The sequence below is a fragment of the Callospermophilus lateralis genome, chromosome 3 (assembly GCF_048772815.1).
Source record: "Callospermophilus lateralis isolate mCalLat2 chromosome 3, mCalLat2.hap1, whole genome shotgun sequence".
Lineage (NCBI taxonomy): Eukaryota > Metazoa > Chordata > Mammalia > Rodentia > Sciuridae > Callospermophilus > Callospermophilus lateralis.
In genome coordinates, this window is record NC_135307.1 from 33,357,633 (window position 1) to 33,382,836 (window position 25,204).

General features: G+C 36.0%; 1 protein-coding gene across 9 annotated transcripts in view; it reads right to left on the reverse strand.

The window, feature by feature from the left end:
* Nucleotides 1-11,600: 11,600 nt before the first annotated feature.
* Nucleotides 11,601-25,204, reverse strand: part of Hnrnpc (heterogeneous nuclear ribonucleoprotein C) — a 61,381-nt gene continuing 47,777 nt past the window's right edge. For 7 of the 9 annotated variants that reach the window (XM_076849963.2, XM_076849959.2, XM_076849961.2 and 4 more), the window contains 4 exons: nucleotides 20,667-20,827; nucleotides 19,807-19,920; nucleotides 19,409-19,569; nucleotides 11,601-19,309 (listed from right to left, as the gene is read on the reverse strand). In XM_076849963.2, the coding sequence (XP_076706078.1) occupies nucleotides 19,226-19,309; nucleotides 19,409-19,569; nucleotides 19,807-19,920; nucleotides 20,667-20,827 (520 nt within the window). In that variant the 3' untranslated portion in view covers nucleotides 11,601-19,225. The remainder of the gene's footprint in view (nucleotides 19,310-19,408; nucleotides 19,570-19,806; nucleotides 19,921-20,666; nucleotides 20,828-25,204) is intronic. The other 2 variants (XM_077109136.1, XM_077109134.1) reach the window with 1 other exon arrangement.

Genomic DNA, 25,204 nt, shown 5'->3' on the forward strand with positions numbered 1-25,204 from the left:
TTGGTTTTGAGCAATTTGACTACAGTATGTCCTGATGTAGTTCTTTTCATGTGTCTTGTGCTTGGGGTTCATTCATCTTATTGGCTCTATGAGTTTACTGTTTTCATCAAATTTGAAAAGTTTTAGCTATTACTTGTTCAAATATTATTTTCTCATTCTCCCCTTCCCCTCACCTCAAGAACTCCAATTAATTAATTCAATTAATTTATATTGGGCCACTTGAAATAGAAAAGAAACTGGAATCAAACTTCTAGTGATGAAAACTATAACATCATATACATTGCATGTGATTTAACAACAGATTAGACATTGCACAAGGAAAAAAAATGGTGAACTTGGAGGCATTAAACTATCCAAAATGATACTCAAAAAGAAGGAAAAATAAATAAAGTATTAATGAGCTGTACTCCCACAGTAAGATTGATGGGAACGGGAACCCAGGATGCGCTTGCCACTGAGCAACATCCCCAGCCCTTTTATGTTTTATTTTGAAACATGGTCTTACTAAGTTGATTAGGACCTTGCTAAATTGCTGAGACTGGCTTTGAATTTGCAATCCTCCTGCATCAGCCTCCCCAGCCACTGAGATTATAGGCATGCACCACCATACCCAGCTTCCTATCTCTATACATGCCTAAAAATCTTTGGATATTAGATGTTGTGAATTTATTGTATGTATCCTATCTGGTACAATATTTTTATGTTCTTATAAATACTGTGGAGAATGGTGACAGAGAAAGGGAGAGCAGTGTCTGAGACTGGGGTCTCTAATGATCTCAGGACTATAGCAAGCCTGGTGCCTGAGAATGTTCCTGTGCAACAGTTCAGGATGATTAGCTGCTGTGGCAATGCCCTGCATGTGGAGACTCTGCAGAAGACTCTTATCAGCTTTGACCTTGATCTCAGACACATAGCTCCTGGGAATAGAGGAACTCTCTTGCTAGACAATCACAATGTTTCACCAGCTCTGTTACTTCTGATGCTGCCCAGTTAATAGTAACTTTAAACAATGGACTTTCTTGAGCGCTACACAAAGATCCTAACATTGCACATTGCAACTGTGGATTACAACTGCAGAAAAGATGTTTTTAGCCATGTAACTTTTGAGTACAAAGAGTAATGCTTGCATAGTCTTTAACCTGATAATGAGACATATATAAATAAAGATTGCTGGTGTAACTCTAGATCTGCTTCTCCATCAGAGAGCAGCACTACATCTGATCCCAGCTATTTACCTTCAAAATCTGTGAGTCTTTATTTTCTAATCTTCATGTTTGTGTTGCCAAACATGCTACGCCAAGCAACTGTTGATGGGTACAGAAATGGGGTGTTTTCTTATCAGCTTCAACCTCACTGCAACCCGAAAGATTGGCCACTCTGGTCACAGCAAAATACTTTTTCTTCTAGGATGCAATTAGAATTTTCTGGTACAATTAGAATTCTCTGATACTTTTCAGTCTTGCTTTTATAATTTTTTTAGGCAAGTCCACAACAGTGCTCAATCTAGGGATAATTATTCCTCACTGCTTAAGGAAGACCTTCGCAAACACTCTACCAAACCATGAACTGTGATTTTTTTCCAATATAGTTGATGGGAACTGGAACTATACTTGACCCTTTGTAAGCACTAGACACTGTTTTCTCCCATTCTTTTTAGACTGTTTCTTCTTTGTCTTAGGGTGGTTGCTTCATATGATGTATCCATCACTACTCTGATGAATAGTTGAGAGAGAGCCCTTTGTAGGCTTTCTCTCTGTGGAGAGGCTTTTTGTAATATGCATGGAAGTCTGTAGGTGTCCTTAGACTCTCAGTTCCTCTTCAACTCAGGGGGTATTCCAGGCTTCTCCTCAGTTCCCCCTTCTTGCTCTGTGATCTGGAAACTCTCCAAAGGCAGTTCACTGGGGAAACTCTCAAACTCATTCATTTGTTTCCCACTTCTCAGGGATCATTGTCTTTCATTGTGTTGTATATCTAATGTCTTTAAAATTGTTTCATGTATTTATTTTATTTTTGATGTTGTTATAGGCCAGGCTATGGGGCAATGACTAAACAGACTCCATTTTACCCTGAGACTCCATGTCCTGTAAGAAATGCTTCTCCCGTGGGAAAACACCCCACTTCTGTACCCATCAACAGTTGCTTGGCATAGCATGTTTAGCAACACAAAATGGCAATTCTTATGCAATATAAAATTATTCTCTTTTTGGTTCCCATTTTTCTTGGACAATGTACCCTGTCAGATAATGATTGTCTAGGTGTTAGTAACCATTCTTTAATTTGTACTCAACTAGGGTCATTTTGACCCACTTCCCCTTCTGCTTATGATTTTAGATCTCATGATGTTTGTTTATGGTCTTGAATCATAACAGCCACTTATGATTAATGAACTGACATGCTTTACTTGTGGTGTAAAAGGTGTACTCTAATCCCTAGAGGGAGTTGAAGGGTGTAGACTTGCAGCCTGCCCCTTGGCCTGCCAGCTGGTGAATAAATGTTCTGTCTCCTGCTTAAAGATTGGCTCAGTGATTTATTGCAATCTCATCATAACATTTTAGGCATGAGGGTAAATTTTATTCTTACTATTCCATTTTGGTCAGAAGTTAAAGTCTCTATGGTAAAATTAGACTCTGTAGGGCTGGGATTGTGGCTCAGTGGTAGACAGCTTATTAGCATGTATGAGGCTCTGGGTTCAATTCTCAGCACTGCATATAAATAAATAAATGTCCATTGACAACTAAAAAAAGTTAGACTATAATTTCTGCAAATTGTGGAGTGCTTACCATGGTCTCCTCTAGCTCGTGGTTTTTGTGTCTGCTTGTCATCTTCACTGATCCAACAGGAAATCACATATCTTCTTTGCTAACCATACCTACCACTCGCACACAAAGCATTCAGGTACAGACTTCACTAAAGATTTTTGAGAGAGATAAAAGAGAGGTACTGTCCTTGTGACTTTCTTCAGTGAGTGGAATGCTGCATGAGTGGCCTTGGTAAATTACAGAGGCTAGCTGTTTCTGTCTTTGAGCTCTGAGCCATTGTGTGGGGGAAAAAAAAAAGATCTGGTTATTCTGCTGAAGAAATCATATGGAGAGAGAGGTAAGTTAGGCCCCAGCACTTCAGCTACACAAGCTGAAGTATGTGAGTAAAGCCATATTGAACCTTCCAGGCCCAATAAAGGCTAGCAATAACTGCAGCCACATGAGTATTTCTAGGTGAAACTGGTATTAGAAGCATCCAACTAAGCCTAGTCAAGATTGCAGATAAGTGAGCAAATATGTGGTTACTTTAAAACACAATAGGGTGATTTCTTTTTTACATACTTATTTATTGGCAATACTGGGGATGAAACCCAGGGGCACTTTACCACTGAACTATACCCCCAGTCATTTTATTTTTTTATTTCAAGATAAGATCTTGCTATGTTGCCCAAACTACCTTCAAACTTGTGATCCTCCTGCCTAGATCTCACTAGCTATTGGGATTACAGGTGTGCACCACCATTCCCAGCTAAGGTGTCTGGTTAAGCAGCAATAAATAATAGAAATGTTTATTACAGGGATCATTATTTTATAGCTATTATTAAATTCAGTCTTTGTGTGTGTGTGTGTGTGTGTGTGTTTGTGTGTGTGTGTGTGTGTGTGTGTGTGTGTGTGCTGGGGATTGAACCCAGGGCCTTGTGCATACAAGAGAAGCACTCTACCAACTGAGCAATATCCCCAGCCCTAACTTCAATCTTATTGTCAACTAAATGAGGTAGGTACTAATATCATCCACATTTCACAGGTGAGGAAAATGAATATTCAGAAGTTAATAAACTTTCTAGATGTTACCTAGCTAATAAGTGGTTAGGAAAAAGAATTTGAAAACAGTCTGATCTAAAATTGTACTGCCTATTTTAAAGACTCTTCTCAGGGAGAATTTGAACTATAACTGAGAATTAAAATTTTTACTTCCTTGACTATATCAATTAGACAGCAATAGCTCTTCTCCCTTCCTGTTATCTCAAAATTTTATTTTTGTTTTTTTTTTTTAAACAGTGATTCACAAAATATGTTCCTAGGTGACCATGAATTTTTAAAAAATGAAAGTTATGGTTTTTAGAAATCAATGATGCATAATTATTTAGATTTTAATTCTATGTGAATCTAAAAGTTACTTAATGGTAATCTACATGAAATATTAAGGAGTACTAAAATTTGTGATGGCTATGGTTATTTTTTTTTAAAAAAGGTAGTATTTTTCTAATGTTTGAGAATTTCTATCTTTCCTCGAACAAAAGCTAATCAGGTGTCCCAATATTCAAAGTAACAGAATAAAAGCTTCTCTTGATTTCTTCCCTCACAGTGAAACATGTAGTCCCTGTGCAATTTATAGGGACCCCTTTGAATAGTTTGAATAACTCTACTTTAAAAATTTACTGTTTCTTATTAGTAAAGGAGCCACTAGAAGGTAACAAAAATATTAACCATTGAAAAGTTACAATGACCAAGAAAATGAATTTGTATCAAAATATTACTGACAGATCAAATTATCCCCCTACCTCAAAGAAAGGAAGATGGAGGAAATTCTGAGATTAGAAAAGCTAAAAGAAAAAACAAACTTAAATAAGAAGATAAAATTTCAGGTGGGCATGGTTTTAATACCTGTACACCCAGACTGAGGCAGGAGGATAGCAAGTTCCAGGCCAGCTGAGTCAGGAGGATAGAGAAAAGAAAGAAAGAAAGGAAGGAAGGAAGGAAGGAAGGAAGGAAGGAAGGAAGGAAGGAAGGAAGGGAGAGAGGGAGGGAGGGAGGGAAGGAAGGGAGGGAGGGAGGGAGGGAGGGAGGGAGGGAGGGAGAGAGAAAGAGAGAGAGAAAGACAGAGAGAGAGAAAGAGAGAGAGAGAAAGAGAGAGAAAGAGAGAGAGAGAGAAAGAAAGAAAGAAAGAAAGAAAGAAAGAAAGAAAGAAAGAGAAAGAAAGAAAGAAGGAAGGAAAGAAAGAGAAGGAAAGAAGGAAGGAAGGGAGGGAGAGAGAAAGAGAGAGAGAGAGAGAAAGAAATAGAGAGAGAGAAGGAAAGAGAGAAAGAAAAAGAGAGAAAGAGAGAGAAAGAAAGAGAGAAAGAGAAAGAAAGAAAGAAGGAAGGAAAGAGAGAGAAAAAGAAAGAAGGAAGGAAGGAAAGAAAGAGAGAGGGAGAGAGAAAAAGAGAGAAAGAGAAAGAAAGAAAATTTCACTCCCTTAAAAATTCTCTGTAGGAAAATAATAATAAGAAGATCCAATAAATATTCAATGATGATATACTGGTTTAAATCATGAATGTCTCCCAAAGTCTCATGTGATAAAGATTCAGTTCAACTTTGTTCAGAAGTGGGGCTTTTAGAGAGTGTTTGGATCATGAGCTCACTAATCTAATCAGCAGATTACTAATCGGTTGATAAATGCATAGCTGAATGGGCTACTGTGGTATCATATGAGCATTTTCAGGATTGTTTTTCCTATCTTTGAAAAATATTATTGTTATTTTGATAGCGATTGCAATGAAGCTGTAGATTACTTTGGGTAGTATGGACATGTTAATAATCCAATCCATGGATGATTTTCCATTTATTTCTGTATTCGTTAATTTCTTTCATTGATGTTTTATAGTTTTAGGTATATAGATTTTTCATCTCCTTAGTTAAATTTATTCCTACATTTTTTGGTAGCTGTTATGAATGGAATTGTTTTCTTGTTTTTGTTTTGTTTGTTTGTTTATATAGTTTGGGTCTTTTTAGAAGCATTGCTAATTTTATTTATTTTTTGTTTTTTGGTACTGGGGATTGAACTCAGGGGCACTTAACCACACTGAGACACATCCCCAGCTCTATTTTGTATTTTATTTAGAGACAGGATCTTACTGAGTTGCATGGGGCCTTGCTAAGTTGCTGTGGCTGGCTTTGAACTCATGATCCTCCTGCCTCAGCCTCCCAAGCCACTGGAATTACAGATGTGTACCATTGCACTTAGCACATTGCTAATTTTTGCATGCTGCTTTAAAAATTTTTTTAATTGTTGATGGACATTTATTTTATTCAGTTATTTATATGTGGTGCTGAAGATCAAACCCAGTGCTTCACACTTATGAGGCAAGTGCTCTACGGCTGAGCCACCACCCTGACCCCCTGCATGATACTTTTTTAATCTTGAAATTTTACTGAACTTGCTTATTAGTTTTAGTAGTTTTTCAGTGGAGTCTTTAGGGCATCTATATATAACATCATGTAATCTGCAGAGACCATTTGACTTCCTCCTTTTCTATTTGGATACCTTTGGTATATACTCCTTTCATTCCTAATTTGTTAAATGTTTATCTTGAAAGGATTTTGAATTTTGTCTAACTTTTTTTCTCCATGTATTGAGATGAATGTATGGTGTTTGTCCTTCATTCTGCTCATGTGGCATAGCACATTTATTGTTCATTTATGTTGAACCATCCTTGCGTTCCAGGGAAAACTCCCACATGATATTGGTAATGATCCATTTAATGTGCTGCTGAATGTGTATGCTAGTATTTTGTTGAGGATTTTTGCATTTATGTTTAGCAGGAATGCTGACCTGTAATTCATTGATTCATATTTCTCTCTCTCTCTACCTATCTCTCTCTCTCTCTCTCTCTCTCTCTTTTGGGGAGTGGGGGAGGGGGTTAAATCTGCAGCCTTACAGGTGTTGGGCAAGTACTCTTACCACTGAGTTACATGACCAGCCCTAATTTTCTTTTCTTGTACTGTCTTTGTCTGGCTTTCATATCAGGACAATAATAGCCTCATAACATGTATTTGGAAGAATTCCCTCCTCTTCAATATTTTTGGAAGAGTTTGAGAAGGATTGGTATTTATTCACTTTAAATGTTTGGTAAAATTCATCAGTGAAGCCTCAGGTCTTACGCTTTTCTTTGATGGGAGACTTTTATTATTAATTCAGTTTTCTTACTCATTATTGGTCTGTTTTGATATCCTAGTTCTTCATAATTCAATGGGTAAGTGGCACATTTCTAGGAATTCATCCATCTCTTACAGGTCATCCTATTTATTGATTTTACAATTATTCATAGAAGTCTGTTATGATCTTTTACATTTCTGTGATATCATTTTTAATGTTTATTAACTTTTGGTTTTGAATCTTCTTTTTTTGTCTTCCTAAAGATTTGATAATTTAGTTTATCTTTGTGAAAAACAAAAATCTTAGTTTTTTTGTTTTCTATTGTTTTTCTAGTCCCTATTTCTTTGTTTTCCACTCTGATATGTATTATTTCCTACTTACTACTAGCCTTTGGCTTAGTCTATTTTTTTTCCAGTTCCTCAAACTGTGATATTACTCCAGGTGCAGTGGCATCTGTAATCCCAGCAGAACAGGAGGCTGAGACAGGAAGATCACAAGTTCAAAGCCAACTTCAGCAATTCAGTGAGGCTGGGGATGTGGCTAAGCATGCCTGAGTTCAATCCCTAGAAGCCAAAAAAAAAAAAAAAAAAAAAGTAACATTGGATTGTTTATTTGAAATCTGTACTTCTTTTTTGATGTAGATGTTTATTGCTATGAACTTCTCTCCTAGACCTGCTTTTCCTGCACCCCATAAGTTTTGATTTGTGTGTGTCTTATAATTTCTCTTGATATACATATTTCTCTTTTCAGGGCTGGGTTCATAGCTCAGCTTACTTCACACGTGTGAGGCACTGGGTTCAATCCTCACCCCCACATAAAAATAAACAAAATAAAAATATTGTGTCCATTTATAACTAAAAAATAGATATCTAAAAAATTCTCTTTCATTTCTTCTTTAACCCATTTGTTGTTCAGAAGCCTGTTTAATTTATACTTATTTGTGAATTTCCTGAAATCCCTCCCATTATTGATTTCTAGTTGTACACTACTGTGGTCAGAAAAGATACTTAATGTCATTTTTGATCTACTTAAATTTGTTAAGACAGAAGGTTCCACATTGTGATTGAAAAGAGTGTGTATTCAGCTGCTGTTGGCTGGGATCCCACTTGCCATTTGTTACTATTTGCTTTATTTGAAGAGGCTGAAAATTTTCTGACCCAAGAATTACTGTTCTTCCTGGTATAGTTGTTGCTGTAGTTTGTCTCTTTTCTGTTATATTTACTCCAGGAAACTAAACAAAATTGGGAAGGACTTTTAACTCTTCTAAAAAGGTCCTTAGATTATTTGTTTGGATAAGTTTTCTATCTTCCACATTGCTATAGGCAACAGTAGAGCTGAACTCTCTACCATTATATTCTTTTATATATATATATAAAATTCTTTTATATATATATTTAGTTCTCGGCAGACACAACATCTTTGTTTGTATGTGGTGCTGAGGATCGAACCCGGGCTGCACGCATGCCAGGCGAGCTCGCTACTGCTTGAGCCACATCCCCAGCCCTATAACAAGGATTCTGTTTCTCCTATTTCCAATATCACCTTCCTCACAATTCTTTAAGTCCACACTGGCAGCCTTCTCAAAACTACCAGAACTTTGCTATGTCTTTTCAAGGACTTTTAGGCTTTCAATGACATTTATCTTAAAGTCCTCCCAGATTTGTCCCACTGACACTGCCCCCTACAGCTTTGTGGATTTTTGCTATGAGAACATCTTAAATTCATATACAAAAATTCTGTATTTTTCATCTTTTTTATTGTAATGCAGGGATTAAACCGAGGGCCTCACAAATGCTAGACAAGTGTTCTACTGAGATATATATCCCCAGTCCTCAAAAATTTGTATTAGTTATCTATTGCAGTGTAAGAAATTACCCTAGACTTTAATAGCTTAAAAGAACAATTAACATTTTAAAATTTACAGTTTCTGTGGGTCTGAAATTTGGGAATGCATAGCTGTGTTGTCTGCTTGGCCTGATCAAGGGGTTGTGGTTAAGATGTCCAAAGGGACTGCAGTCAATCCAATGTAAGAAGGATCTGCTTACAGGATAATTCAGTCACATAGCTGGTATTGATACTGTTGGAAGAAGGTCTCAGTTCTTCTCTGTATGGATCTCTCCACAGGGTTGAGTGTCCTCATCACATGTTGACTGATTCCTCAAATCGGAAGTAAACAAAGAGTGAAAGAAGGAAGCCACAATGTGTTTTATGACCTTGGAAATCTCAAAAGGCACACAAGTTATTTTCACAATATTCTATTATTACTTAGGTCAACTTTACAATAAAGTAAGAAAAATCAATAAGGGTGGAAGAATTGGAAATGAAAAAAATAACTTCAGTATTCACAGATAGCATGATTATATTCATAGAAAATATAAAATCAATCTATGGAATTAATAAGCAAGCTTAGCCATAACCTAACTACAAAGTCAACACATAAACAATAAGGAAAGTGAAAAAACAGTTTTCAAAATAAATGAATTCTAATAAAAGATGTGTAAGAATTTTATGCAGAAAACTACAAAATAATATTAAAACAATTAAAGAAGACCAAAATAAATGGAGAGTTACATCATTTCAGTATATTGTAAGACTTTAATTTCTAAAAATTCATTCCGTTGTGAACACTCAATTATGGTCAAAATTCCAGCAGGTTTTTTTTTTTGTTGTTGTTGTTTTATTTTGTTTGTTTGTTTTGTTTTATTTTTTTTGGTACCAGGGATTGAACTCAGGGGCACTTAACCACTGAGCCACATTCCCAGCCCTTTTTTGTAATTTATTTAAAAACCAGTCTCCCTGAGTTGCTTAGGGCCTCGGTTAAGTTGCTGGGGCTGGCTTTGAGATTGGGATCCTTCTGCCTCAGCTTCCCCAGCCAATGGGATTACAGGCTTGTGCTATTATACCCAGCTTCCAGAAGTTTTTTGACAGCCGGGCACAATGGCACACACCTGTAATTATCTCGGAAGGCTGAAGCAAGAGGATTGCCAAGTTCAAAGTCAGCCTCAGCAATTTAGTGAGACCCTCAGCAATTTGGCAAAATCCTGGTCTGAAAATAAAAAAGGACTGGGGATATAGCTCAGTGGTAAAGCGCCTATGGGTTCAATCCTCAAGTACTAAAAGAAAAAAAAGAAAAAAGAAAAGCTACAGGCTGAGAGAAAATATTTACAACTATCTGACAATGGATCTGTATCTAGAATATGTAAAAAAAAAAAAAAAGCCCTCAAAACTCAAGTTTTTAAAAATTGCAATTATAAAATGAGCCAACGGCATGAATATATATTTAAGCAAAGATGCCATATGCGTGACAAGTTATGAGCACATGCACATGCGTATGAGTGGCAAATAAGCACATGAAAAGATGTTCAATATCATTAGCCACTAAGAAAATGCATATAGTCTGGTGTGGTGGCAACGCCTGTTATTCAGTAAGTTGAGGGAGGAAGATTGCAAGTTTGAGGCCAGACTGAGCAACTTAATGAGACCCTGTCTCAAAATTTTAAAAAGGGTGGCAGGATGTAGCTCAGTGGTACCATGCCACTGGGTTCAATCCCCAGTACCAGTACAACAAACAAACAAACAAAAACCCTAAAAGGAGCTAAGACTATATGATTTAGAATAATTAAAATAAAAACTACTGGCAAAGTTAAATCCTGAAAAAATGCAGAGAAACTGATCTTTTATACATTGGTGGTAGGAATAGAAATTGGAAGTTTGGTGATTTCTTACAAAATTATACACTTGCCATTTGATATATTCACTTTCCAAACTCCTGGATATTTATCTGATATGAAAATTTGTCCACAGAATTTTATAGACAAATATTTATAGCATCTTTATTTGTAATAGCTCGAAACTACAAACAACCCAAATGTCCTTTAACAGATGGTTAAGCAAACTAGTACATCCACATTAATAAAAAAGGACAAATTATTTATATGTATAAAAACTAGGACAGAATTCAGGTATTATGGGCTGGGGATGTGGCTCAAGCGGTAACGCGCTCGCCTGGCATGCGCGGGGCGCTGTGTTCCATCCTCAGCACCACATAAAAATAAAATAAAGATGTTGTGTCCACTGAAAACTAAAAATAAATATTTAAAAAATTCAGGTATTATGCTGTAAGAGACAAGGGTCATTCTCAACAGAGTACATTCCATATTGATGCCATTTATAATTCTTAAAATGGCAAAATTATGATGAAAAATTGTTTTTTAGGGGTTAGGGATGGTGGCAGGAGGATGGGGGATATGGTGTGATGAGGAGTAGGATAAAGAGTTCCTTTGTGGCAATGGAACTATTCTACATATTGATTGAAGTAATGGACACATGGATATACACAGGTGACAAAGTGCACAACTACATACATGCACAGAAGTGCATGTAAGAAAGATCTGATAAAATCTGAATAAGGTCTGAATTACCACTGTAGCATTCAGATACTAACATTATGGGAAACTGGATGAAGAGTACATAAGGAACTTTCTGTATTGTCTTAGTAACTGTTCTGTGAACCTAACATTATCCCAATATAATAATTTTCTTTAAAAAACAAAGATTTTTAAAATGTGATACTGGTACATATGTATCAAAATGGCTAAGTTAAAAAAAATAGCAGGAAGGTGGCAAATGAGAAACAATTCTCTACTTTTCAGTAATTTCAATTTAGTTTACACCCAGCAGAAATATATATTCAAAAGACACCTCTAGAATGTTCATAGCAATTTTATTCATAATAGCCAAAATTAGAAACAGCCCAAATATCTATTAGCAGAATGAATAAATTGTAGTATATTTATACAATGCAATACTATATATAGTAGTACAAATGAACAAACTACAACATGCAACAATACAGATGAACTGTGTGGACATATTGTTGAATCAAGAAGCCAGGCACAAGACTACATAATATACTATTCCATTTATTTAAATTTCAAAAACAGGCAAAACAAATCTGTGGTGTCAGGATAACTGATATCTTTATGAGAGTGTTGTAATAACTGAAGAGGTCATGCAAAGGATTTCAGGAGTGCTGTTGGCGTTCCTTTTTTTTTTTTTTTTTGGTACTGGGATTGAACTCAGGGGCACTTGACCACTGAGTCACATCCCAAGCCCACATTTGTATTTTATTTAGAGACATGGTCTCACCGAGTTGCATAGCACCTCGTTGTTGCTGAGGCTAGCTTTGAACTCAAAATCCTCCTGTCTCAGCCTCCAGAGCTGCTGGGATTACAGGCATGCACCACCATGCCCAGCCCAATAGTTGATTTGCTTCTGTTTGGTTCTGTGTATGTGTTTTCAATCAGTGAAAACCAAGCTTACACATAATTTGTGTACTTTATGAAAATTATACTTCAATAAAATTTAACAAAAAGCAAACACACACAAAATGAGATAATACTACATATTCAATTAAAAAAAAAAACCCGCAATGTTAAAAGAATTGACAATACTAAGTACTAGCAAGGATGTGGAGCAAATAAAATGTTTATTTACAGCTAGTGAGAATGCTTAGTACAATCACTTTAGAAAAATGTTTGGCAATATCTATGAAAGCTGATTATATATACATACTCTGACATAGCAATTCTACCCCTGACTACATACCCAACAGAAATGTATACAGATGTTCTTGTAAGCACATAACATTCATCGAATTATGCCAAACTTCAAAAAATCCAGATGTCTTTCAATACTGCTAGAGCCTATTAATACCAGTTATAGCTAACTGCAGGAAGCTAACCTTCTTGGGAACACTCCTCAATTTGGAATAAGTGCCAGGAGACAATTCTGGGTAGTATGAGTATCCAAGAAATTCTTATATTGGTTTTTCCTGTCACACTGTGTCCATTTCCCTTCCTGAACCCAAATTTTTCTCTCAAAATCAGTCAAGCTTCAACACTACTGTTTGTATATAGTTATATAGCTTAAAAAAGTGCAAAAGCTACCTATGATAATGAGTAAGGGCAGTGATAGGAGAGCAGGGGAGGTTCCTGGAGTTGATGATCCAGATTGGAGAGGTGTAAACAGGCATGTTCACTTTGCAAATCTTCAAACTGTATGCTTACTCAGCCATGTTGGCACACACCCATAATCCCAGCTAATCAGAAAGCTGAAGCAGGATTGCAGAGTTCAGACCCAGCCTCAGCAATTTAAGGAGACCCTAAGCAACTCAGTGAGACCGTGTCTCTAAATATAAAATGTATATTTAAATAAATAAAAGGGCTGGCAATGTGGATCAGTGGTTAAGCAACCTTGGTTTCAACTGGACAGGAGAATGCTTAAAATGTGTCTATTTCATAGTATCTATATTTTCATGTTAAAAAAAATACAGGTTATGAAGAATAAGGAAACTGTTCACTAGATCTGGCTTTTTAAGGGAAAATGGAGTTAACAGGTTAATGGAAGTATTAACAGGTTAACCTCAATCAGCACTTCCTTTGTGTATGTGGGTAATGCTCCTTTTTTTCACCCTTAGCATCAGATGTACATTCCTGAGGGACTTCTTGAAGCTGACATTAAGACTTTGGACAATGCAAGCAAGCGCAGTGAAATCCATCCTTATGTACCCTGAGGTCAGTTGTCAGCCTTTCCATTTCTTTTTCCAAAATGGCCTCATCCAGGGCTTAACCTCCCATACCATTTTCCTTTCCCTTTCCCATCCATTAATTCAACATATTCATTTAAGACACTACTAAGCACTGGAGATATATTAACAAACAGTAATGTGATCCCTGCAGTTTCACTTTAATAAATTTATCAATATGACTATAGTTGATGATTCATCAAGAGATTCCTGGTCCTGCGAACACTGGTACTAGTCAAGGGAGGGGAGACTACCTGGAGGAAGTGCCATATACATTAAAATCTGAAAGATGAATGGAATTTAGAAGGAACTAAATTGGCAAAGGTGGACACAGCATCCAATGTTATGGGAAGAGGGAAAGGGAGGGGTAGAGGCTGGACAGATTGGGTGGCAGACTTATCTTTGGCCTTAAATACAGGGAAAAATTTATGTTCATTTTGCAGAGTATAAACTTTAAGAAACGGATTCTGAAGGGATCCTTTAAGCATCCAGAAGGGTGCTTAAAGACAAGCAAGCATGAACTACATTGCAGAGTGCTGCCATGTGCTGATCCACATGCTATCGAAGGGTTAATATGGTCATTCCATGAAAGCAAATACTGAGGCTGATTGCAGATAAAGAAAGGATTTCTGGGATACTACATTCTACCCAGGTCCATTCCTCATGTTGCAAGTGTAAGAGAAAGGATATTCTCAAAAATGCTGAAGGCCAGTACAGGACTACGGCCTGATAATGCTAAAATAGAAGCATTTCTAGTAATCAGGAAGGTAACTTTCTGGTTGTCTCAAGCAGCTTCTGACACCTGGGAATAACACCAGCTTTGTACAGTGAAGCTAAAGTTTTGAGAAAAGGGCGTGTTTGGCTGGGAAATGAAACCAACAAAGTTAACAGGCTCCAAGCAGGAAGCTGGATATTGTAGTTTTGGGTGAGGATGGTCTGGTAGCTGGCTATAGCTGGTTATTTAGCAGATGACCTGGCTGGCAAGTCTTTCTCCATTGGAGTCAAGAGGAAAAGAATATTGAGCAAGTTATCTTTAGAGAAGGGACCACTAAGCTTATAAAGGAATAAAGGTGTTAACCAAGGAATAAATGGAAATGAGTTGGGTTTAAGTTATTAATAGATGGGATCTTGAGCTTGACATTTTCAACGGACAAAAGTCTACAGAAGTTCATTACTGTAGCTTGTCTGGTTCTGCACAGTAATGTTACTGAAATATCCTTCCCATTAATAAATCACTCTGGATAGAACCTATCTTTTAGAACATTTTTCAGTGACCTGCAAGGCAAGTATCACCAATAGGGCAAAAGCAATGTAAGCACGACTAGGTGCAACTCAGTCTTAAATAAAGGTGCAGTTTGGGAATAGTGAACTCCTAAGAAAGAGTTCAAGACAATTTCCTGTTTTAATGTCCAAAATCAGTGGATACACCAGACCACAGATTAAACTATGTTTGGGGCTTTGAAATAAGTTCCTAACCTCTAAAATATGGCGATTACTACCTATTCTATATTGAATGTGCTAATATCTGAAGCCTGGACAACTAATTGACAAGATCTGTCCCTATTTTAAAAAATATTTATCCTGCAAAAGGCAATGCTAAATAAAGGTATGAACAATGTGGGTTAATCCTGCAATACTATGCAGATGTAGGTGCCTTCATGAGAAATCTTAGAATCTAAGTTTTAGTAACCAATATCAGCACTTTGTCTAGAATATTCCCACAATTATCTGGTGCTATAATCCAGTAAGAGCCACAGGTAGTACTGATTTAAATTTAATTAAAAATCTACCTCAGTTACAGTGTAAGTCATGGTTCAATCACTAGTTGCCACCGTATTCGTCACTACATTGTAAAACATTTCCATGTCACAAAGTCTCCTTGGCAGTATTAAGTCTTGGCTGTGGTAGGCAAACCAGTTGGCTTACTTTAGAGCCATCTACAACCTCAGAACAAGAGAACCTTCTCATATAACGTGGTATTCTCCTTGCTGCTTTCTATACTTTGGTAGTTCAGACCAGGTATTCTTACCCTGTCAGCATGCAAATTCCTTACTAGCCAGTCACATCTACTATATTCTTTCCTCACCCACCACAACCACTTACCTCTGCCATACCTCTTTACCCATGGGAAGCTTTTTGCCTCTTGGTAATGTGACTACCTACACCATGGGAGGGGGTTAGAATGATAGCAATTCAAAAATATACTGCTAGGTCACAGAGATGTAATTGGTCTTGAGTGCACACATGGATACTTGGATGGTGGGCAGACCCTAAGGATTTCATAATTTCTTAAACCTTTATTCCTGTGTGCCATTTGAGAGGAAAGAAAGTCTATACACCCAACTCATAATTTACTCAACTCATGAAATTTCCAACATGAAACTTTCTAATATCTCTAGTTTTATTTCCCATCCCTATAAAAATACTTGAAAACAATTTTAATTTTGTTCCAGGGTCCTTGCGAACACTGCATATTGGGCTGGGGATGTGGCTCAAGCGGTAGCGCACTCGCCTGGCATGCGTGACACGGGTTCGATCCTCAGCACCACATACAAAGATGTGTCTGCTGAAAACAGATTTAAAAAAAAAAAAAAAACAACACTGCATATCTATGACCTGGTGTTATCTGATTCCTGTTCTTTTCAAGGGATAGCACAGATAAAGCAAGTAATGTGCTTTAACTTTAGCAGCTCACAAACTGCATTTACTGGTAACTCATTTCTATGTAATATCTGCTTATTATGCCCAAATTTCTTCAGAGTAGATTTTCTTAGATGTCTTGACAACATAAAAAAAGGAATCTTCTTGACTAAAGTAACCTTATCAATAGCCATGAATTCAAACTCCACTTTAAAAGGTACCACTAAAATTTCCCCATATGAAAGAAAAAGGTTGTCACAAATTCAGTGTATGTGGCCAAGTCCAGTTTTTCAAAGTTATTAATGATGCTTCCCTGGTAATGTTAGTGCAATCAGAGGTATCACAGTCACATATTCTAAGATCAAATTATACCTTTCTACTGATCTCATTAAAATATCTGTAATGGTGACATTTGTTCTACTCCTTCCATTGCATTCTTCTGTATCTTCCTTTGATTCCAATTAATTCCCTACCAAATTACCAATATATGGTTTCTATTTGCATTGTTTCTCTTTTCTACCAATCTTGTGTTGTGGCAACAAGTGACAGAAATCTAATGGGTGCCAACTACTTAAATGTGCTAAATTCATTATCCACTCCAATTTAACAGTTCAGTTAGCTTATTCCACTGGTAACAACCACATACTAGAAAATACCTAGGACAGTGGACTACACATACCTGCCCTATTAGAAACTCTGTAGTAATCAAAAATGTTTTAAAAGATTTCTTTTAATTATTCCCATTCTATCCAGCATTCTGTGTCTAGAAACTGCATTCCTATAAGATGCTAGGCTTTTTTTCTGAAGATTCCAAAGAAGCAGTTTTGTTGTTGTTCTGAGTTTTATACAAGGAATCAAAACAAATGTGCATCTTCCTGTTATTACTTTGCTTTAAATCTTATTCCCACACTAAATGTAATGTAGTGTCTCTAAACAAGATTGTGTAGTTACCCAAAATTCCCGTTGAATAATTATTAACTAACGTGGTGAATGTCTGTTTTTTAACCAAGCGAGCAGCAGACTCCACTCACGTCTTCTAGGGTCCAGGATAGGGTAACATCAAGGGAACTATAAACCTACCTGAATCAGATTCATATATTAAAGACAATTACCCATTAATTTTAAAAAAACCCTTCATATGAATAATCTGATCAAAATTTCAAAAGATGTTTTACCATATGCAATATTTAAGTCATGTACATTTTTCTACTGTTTAGATATCAGCCTGAATATTGAAGTATTAATTAAACATACCTAGCACTGTATTTGTTCTCTTAAATACAGGTAAAACCTAGAATTTAATTCAGAGACCTAGTATGATGATTCCTATTCAAGAAAAACTATACATTTATGTGTGTACAGACTTGAAGAGTGTGACCATGCTTCTAGCTATTATTTTCTTAATACATGCTTTCCAGTGTAACCAAAATATGACCACGTATGTGAAAGAACACAATAGATAAACTCAGTTCTGTGAAAGAGGTCCTACAATTAAAAGTGGACACACTGAATTCTGGATCTTTCCAGTATACATTAAACCATAATGTGAAGCAGGTTTAGTCAGCATCATAGGCTTCCAACAATTTCTTCTTAGCATCTACTTGACTTTCTAGTAATGGGTGGGTACAAATATTTGACTAAAACAGGAGAAGCTACTTTTATACTACGCATGTGGACTCCAAGGGTAGTCCACAGTTCTCTTCCTTATATTGTAACTTGTCACATGATGAAAGGTAGAAAAAAAAGCCTGTGCTGCATGCTATGAAACAAAGCCAACTTGGAGGAATCCAAGGTCCGAGGGTGAACTTGGGGGGCAAGGGGGAGGACACAACACACAAGCACAGGTTTTATTTCCCCTATATTGGAAAACCCCAAAAGATAAAGCATAAAGAAATTAGACCTTTCAGCACTGAGAAAGCATGAATTCTTACAGCTGTTGTTACATACATTCTCAAGTTTGGGTTGCTGACTGGTATAATAGCCTCCCATTGACTACTTGCCAGAAGAGACCAAGTAATCAAATTGGGGGTTAAAGGAAAAGGATCAATTCACACAGAACAAGTCATATACAGTAAAATAAATGTACAAGCTTTACTATGTTCTAAGTTTTATGGGAAGGCACAAACTACAGAAGACAAGGAAAGAAAGCTTTCCTATTTTTAATAACACTGAGGCACAGACTCAGAATCCAGGTAAGGTACCTGGGGCTATAAACAGTTATTAAAAGAATCTCCATTCCATGTCACAGATAATTAACTCCTTAATGCAACATCCATCTTGATGAAATATAATTTGAGTAGTGTATGCTGATATGCATAATGATCATACTCCAAGAAAAATATATTTAATATATTCTAAGGGTTTTGTGGAAGTTGCTGCAAAACAAAGAATTTGAAGTAAATAATTATAAAATACAAAAATAAAAAACCAGGGTTTTTTTTTCTCCAAATTCCTGGTTTAATAAGGACTTGTTTATTTTGAGAAAAAAGGTCCCAAACATCAGGCTGTTCACAAAAATAACCCACAGTATCAACTTTAGAAAACAAATAAAGACTATTACACTAATTATTCTTCTAGAGGATGCATTTAACATGCCAACTCTCATTCACAAAAATACATTGTTACATTTGTGTTGAACAGCCCCACACAGGACTATTATGTGGGGGATAACACACATACCTCTAAAACTCAAAGCTGCTCTCAGGTGCTACAACTAAATGAGATTGCCTTTGCAGTTAGGGAAGCAACTACTGAAATCATGTATAAATGGAAAGAACTGTACTCCCTGCATAACAAGAGATTATTTTGGAGACAGTTGATAAAAACCATACATCCTTTTTATTGTTAAGTCATAAAGAGGTATCAAAATTAAAAGCAAAAATTACAGGGTAAGACTTAACAAAACTACTAGGAGCGTCAAAGGAAGTGAAAAATGGGACTAGGCGCAGGGCAATATGAATTAATGAACACGGGAAGGACAAAGATAGGGAGAACAGTGAGCATGTGCTGAAGATACTAGGGGAGAGGATCTGGTGAAATTCTGATCTTAAGACAAGCGCCTAGGTAAAGAAATAATGGGTAAGATTTCTAAACCCCACTATGTGCTTAAGAGTCATCCTCGCCATTGGCGCTGTCTCTGTCATCCTCTCCTTCCTCTGCCTCTTTTTCATCATCCTTGATCAACTCCAGCTGTGAGAAACAGACACAAACAGGATGGAGTTAGAGGCACTCCATGTGTCCCTGGTCCCCCCTCCACCACCTCTTTCTTTCCTTTCCCAAGGTTTTCACCTGGTCATCCCCCCGATCTTCATTATCATCATCATCCAGTAGATCCCCCTCCTCAGCAGAGTCATCTGCACCCCCCTCAGACTCCATCTTCACATTAGTTTCATCTTTCTTCAGGGAGCTGCTGCTCTGCTCCTCTTCTGACTTATCATTCTTCGGCTCTACTGGGGATGAGAAGGACAAGTCTATCTAACAAGTCTATCTAGAGGAAAGCGATGTATACAAGATGTAGACAATCCCCAATAATGATTGCAGAACTGCAACATTTATGTCTAAATCCTCCCACACAAGTGGCTTCCCAGTCTAAACATTGTAAGTTTACAGTTGCTTTATATACCAGTAGCTGAACATACATTCAACTACCTTAGGTAACTAATGCAATTTCACACAAAGATCCTTACCTGCTTGTTTGCTCTGCTCCTTTTCAATTTTTTCCAGGCTTTCCAGAAGAGAATCCACTTTTTGTTTTATTTGGGTCAGCTCCTTCTTAATGGCCTGAAGGTCATCTCCTTTCACTTTAATTAAAACAAAGTCTTAGATTAAATTCAAATGGACCAGAATCTACCAGCTACCACTAGACTACACCAGCAGCCAATAACCAGATTTACATGATTGGGTTTTTTTGTTTTTTGTTTTTTTTGTGTGTGTGTGTGGGGGTGGTGATCAGAAATAAACTCAAGGGCACTCAACCACTGAGACACATCCCCAGCCCTATTTTCTATTTTATTTAGACACAGGGTCTCACTAATTTGCTTAGTTGTCTTGCCATTGCTGAGGCTGGCTTTGAATTCATGATCCTCCTGTCTCAGCCTCCCAAGCTGCTGGGATTACAGGCATGCGCCCACCATGCCCGGCTACATGTTTATTTTAAAAGATAATCCTAATACCAAAAAAAAAAAAAAAAAAGGAAAGAAAGAAAAAATTAAAAAAGATTAAAAAAAACAGATAACCCAAAAAACAACAATAAAACACTAAGAACAAAAATACAAATCCTCCTATGGAATGAATCTGTATTTAATTTTGTAACTGCATAAAGAAATATTTCATTAAGTACACAAAATGTGTGACTCACATAGTATCTAAGAGCTTTTTAAAAATTTGCAAGCTATTGATATAATGTACACTCCCTTAAAAGCACAACTTTCACACTATTTTGATTGTGCAAGTACACAAAAGCCAAAAAAATAACCTCACTAATATACTGAATTTTAAAAAAAGAAAAACCCATCAAAATCACAAAGAAGAAAAAAACAATACATACACTTTCCAGATTTGGAAGAAGATCCCCGCTGTCCACTCTTAGAATTGAAGCCACTTTTGCCCCTTCGGGAGGTGTTTCCTGAAACACGCTGGCGTTTAGAGGGCACTACAGCCCTAGCAATAGGAGGAGGAGGAGGAACTCGTGCTGGGTAACTATACATCCTATTGAATAAAAGAAATAATTCTTTCACACTTAAAATTAACTTAAAACCTCAATTATTTAGTATATCATTTTTTTTAACACTTCAATGTTTCAAGAAACCATTATATGGATGTATCACGATGTGGTTGACTGGCTTTAAGTCCTGGAAATAAAAACAGACTTACATTTCATAGATACGCTACACTAAACAGTTCACATAAAAACAAATATGGTACTCACAAAAAGGGATTAAAACCAAATGGTTCAAACAGAGCTATTGAACTCAGAGGCGCTTAACCACTAAGCAATACCTTCACAGCCTTTTATTTTCAAACAGTGTCTTGCTAAGTGGCTTAGGGCCTCTCCAATTTGCTGGAGCTGGCTTTAAGAGATCCTTCTGCCTCAGCCTACTGAGTCACTGGGATTACAGGTATGCACAACCGCACCTGCCTCTCATTAATATAATTTCTGACCTATAAAACCCCACAGCTGTTTCCCCATAAAATGCTTTACCTGTATATAAATACCACTAATATTAAACATCTGACATGAATATGCCATGTTCAATTTTCTAACTACATTTATGGTAATCTAACTACATTCATAGTTCCAATCAAGGAGGCAGATATGGTAGAACATGCCTAGAGTACCAATTTATCAGATGGCTGGGGCAGGAAGACATAAGGCCAGCCTGGGCAACTTTCTTTGTGAGATTGATTCAAAATAACAATTTTAAAAACAGAAGCAGGGGCATGTATCAGCAGTAGAGACCTCACACTTGCAAGGTTCTGGGTTCAACCACAAAAGAAAAAACTACAAGGCAGGTGAGTAATACTTTTAGCCTACCTTGTTCACCACTGCCTGTATTCATTTCATGGAATATATTTACCAATCAATTAAAAACAGTTGATAAACAGTTCTTTCCATTAGAATTTTTCATGCCAAACAAAATAGATTTAGTATCCCATCACTAGGAACATTCCAAAATGAATTAAAAACTGACTCTTTAACATTCCTAAAAAAAAACTTCAACAAACTGCTTACACTGAACCTGTCAAAATGAAAAAAAATGGTGAGGTAGCTCACTAGTGGAGCATCCCCAAGTTTAATACAGTTAACAAAACAATAACACAAAACAAATAAGAAAAAAAACAGCCACATCCACCAGCCACTTGGTTTGCCTAAATCAAAAGGTTTTAAAGAACTTTTACAAATCACCTATAAGTCCACATGTCCGTCTTAATTTCTATGTATGACAGTAGCTGAGTAAAGGGAAAACATCATTTCAGCAAGTATATGCCTATAGTTAAAGCTACTAAGGCATCTAAGGCTAGCACAAACAACTTACTAAGACATCTTATAAAAAATAAAACAAAAAAAGAAATAGGATATAATTCAGTGACAGTGAAACACTCGTTTTGCACATGCTTGTACAAAAGCTACAATCACTAAACCCTAGGAGAATGATGACTTTACCCTAATCCGAAATATGGACACTTAAGCAGTAATTAAAAAAAAAAAAAAAAATCAAAGGCAAAATAAGAAAAATGTTTACAAATTAAGACATTTTGAAAGAAATTAAAAATTAAATATGTCTAATGCAAGATATTCAATATAGACTCCAAATCCCTGGGTCACTAAAATCTCCTTGGTTATTAACATATTTCATTCATTAAATGAAAGTAGTAGGAAAACTAGAATCAATCTATTGGATAGGTCGCAGTTACCCTTGCCTGAAATTCCCATAACTCAAAGAGGCTGAGGCAGGAGAATTTATAGTTCCAGACCAGTGTTAGCAACTTACTAAGACCCTCAGCAATTTAGCAAACTCTTGTCTCAAAATTGAAAAGGCTCAGGATATTAAAGGCTCAGGATATTATGTGGTGAATAAGCACCTGAGTTCAATCCCCAGGAACAAAAAAAATGACAATAATGTGTATACTCCAGAATGTTTTCTTAATTACCACACCTGTTTCTTTTCATTACAAATAATGTTTTAGGCATCTTCATTTCAGTATCACTGTTCATAGTTTCCTTCAGCATTTAACAGGTAAAAATGCTCCAAAACCCCTCTGTAGGGGGCTGGGGTTGTGGCTCAGAGGTAGAGCTCTCACCTACCATGCGTGAGGCACCGGGTTCTATCCTCATCACCACATAAAAATAAAGATATTGTGTCCACCTATAGCTAAATAATACATATTAAAAACTCTCTGTATACAAAACTGAAAAAATGGGAGTTCATTTTATTACTACCTGAATTATGTGAACATCTCCTCACATACTTTGAAGCATTTCTAGTTTGATACAAAAGCTACATAAATAACAGAAAAGTCTACAGACACATTTAACTCCCAAATATTGCTAATCTGTAATTAGCGGATATACACAACATAAACAACAGATATCAGCATTTCTTTGTTTCAAAAGTAGCACCCAATTGCTTATTTATATTTTCAAATATAATTTATTTTACAATTAGTTCCCACTGAGTACAACACTGGTTTTTAATCAAATTCAAAATTCAGTATAAATATACAACTGAATTCTAATCTCAACATTAGGAGGTATTCTCATCTCCATTATTTTTAATCCTAATAGAAAATTTTCTAAATCAAATTTCTTCCCATTTACTTTTGATTTTTCATGAAAAAGGAAGAGATTTTAAGAGCCACTACGTCCAGTCTTTTGAGTAATAAAGAATTCGGGCATAGTGGCACATGCCTACAATCCCAGTTACTCAAAGAGTATGAGGCATGAGAGAATTACACGTTTGAGTCCAGTCAGGTTAAGAGAAAACAAACAGAAACTCAAAAACAAACAGAAAAAATACATTATCTGAGATAAGCAAATTTAAAAGAAACACTTTTAAAACAGATACAAAGAAACTGGGTCACAAATAGAAGAGAGGATGGGTGACTTTGATTGATTAAGAGCCCAGGAACAGGTTTCTTCACAATAGCTGCACAAATTACTTGATAAATGAACTACCAATGACAGGCACCTAACTCTGCAGCTGTGACTCTAGCTCCTGCAAATAAACTCCAACTTGTGACAATCTGTTCATCCTATTACTAATTCCTTCTCTATGATATTTTATAGTGCTTATTTAGATGTTTGTATGTCTTTTTCTTGAAAATCACTAGTGTTTAAATTATAGGCCTAACTATGTAAGGATTTGAACAACCAACAATAGAAATTAATTTTAAAAATTAAATAAATAAATAAATAAATTATAGGCCTCCTGAAACATGGTCCAAGTCAATCTAAAAACTGTTGAGGCCTTTGGTAATAATCATCATTGCCTGGATATCTCATTCCCAAACACTAAAGAAAGAAAAAAAAAAAAAGGAAGAAAGAGAAAACACTAACATGAATAATTGAAACAACAAATTTCCAAATAATTTTTCGAAAAAAAAAATGCACACAATTCAATAAAACACACATCTCCTCAGAAGACTGCAAATTCAATAAATTATGGAATAGAATCAGGAAAAACTTAACTCACCTAACATACTTTGTTGTTCTCTAAAAGATCTAAAAGTTCTACCCTGGCACCACATATAGTTTACATAAAAATACCACACAATCTTATACCAAAATCTTATATTGGGCATCCATGGTTCTCCTAAAATCAACCACCACACCATACCAAGGGACTAAAATTACATTTCTGAAACCAAATAACTTTGATGTTGACATTAATGTACAAGATGATATTTCTTTATTTCACAAAGTGAGTAGGGCTTTTGATTTTGTCTTTAAAAAGATGGGCTAAAATTACTGTTAACATGTTTAACACAGGTTAACAACAAAATGCAAAAACAATTGTCAAGATGACACAAACCAACTTTTCATAATAGATTATAAAAAAACACCCAACCTGCTAGATTTTTATAATTTCTAGTTTATAGAGTATTCCTAAAGTTTATTCACAAGTAATTAAGCATAAAAAACATGCTTCCTTGGATGGAGTTTCATTAGAACTAAACTGAATATAATTGCAAACCCTCTTTATCTGAAACATAAAAGGACTAAATGGTAAACAAGCACAGGAATATATAAATAAACATAAACTTAACTTTATTGTAATGCTGAGATTTTTTATTGTAATTACGGATAAAGCTTTTATGCCATAGGAACCTTTTAAAGTGTATTATTCCACAATTTGTTTTTACTATGCAGTTATGTAACTGTCACCACAACCAACTGAAAACATTTTTATTATACTAAACAGAAAGACTACCATTTAGCAGTTGTTCTTCCTCTAATCTACTTTGATTCACCCACTCTATACAGTTCATAAAAATTCAACCTTTTTCTTTTCTTACTTCCTTAGGATTTTTAGATCCATCAGTACTCCATTCTTTTTGTTATTGCTTTTAGTCATACATAACAAT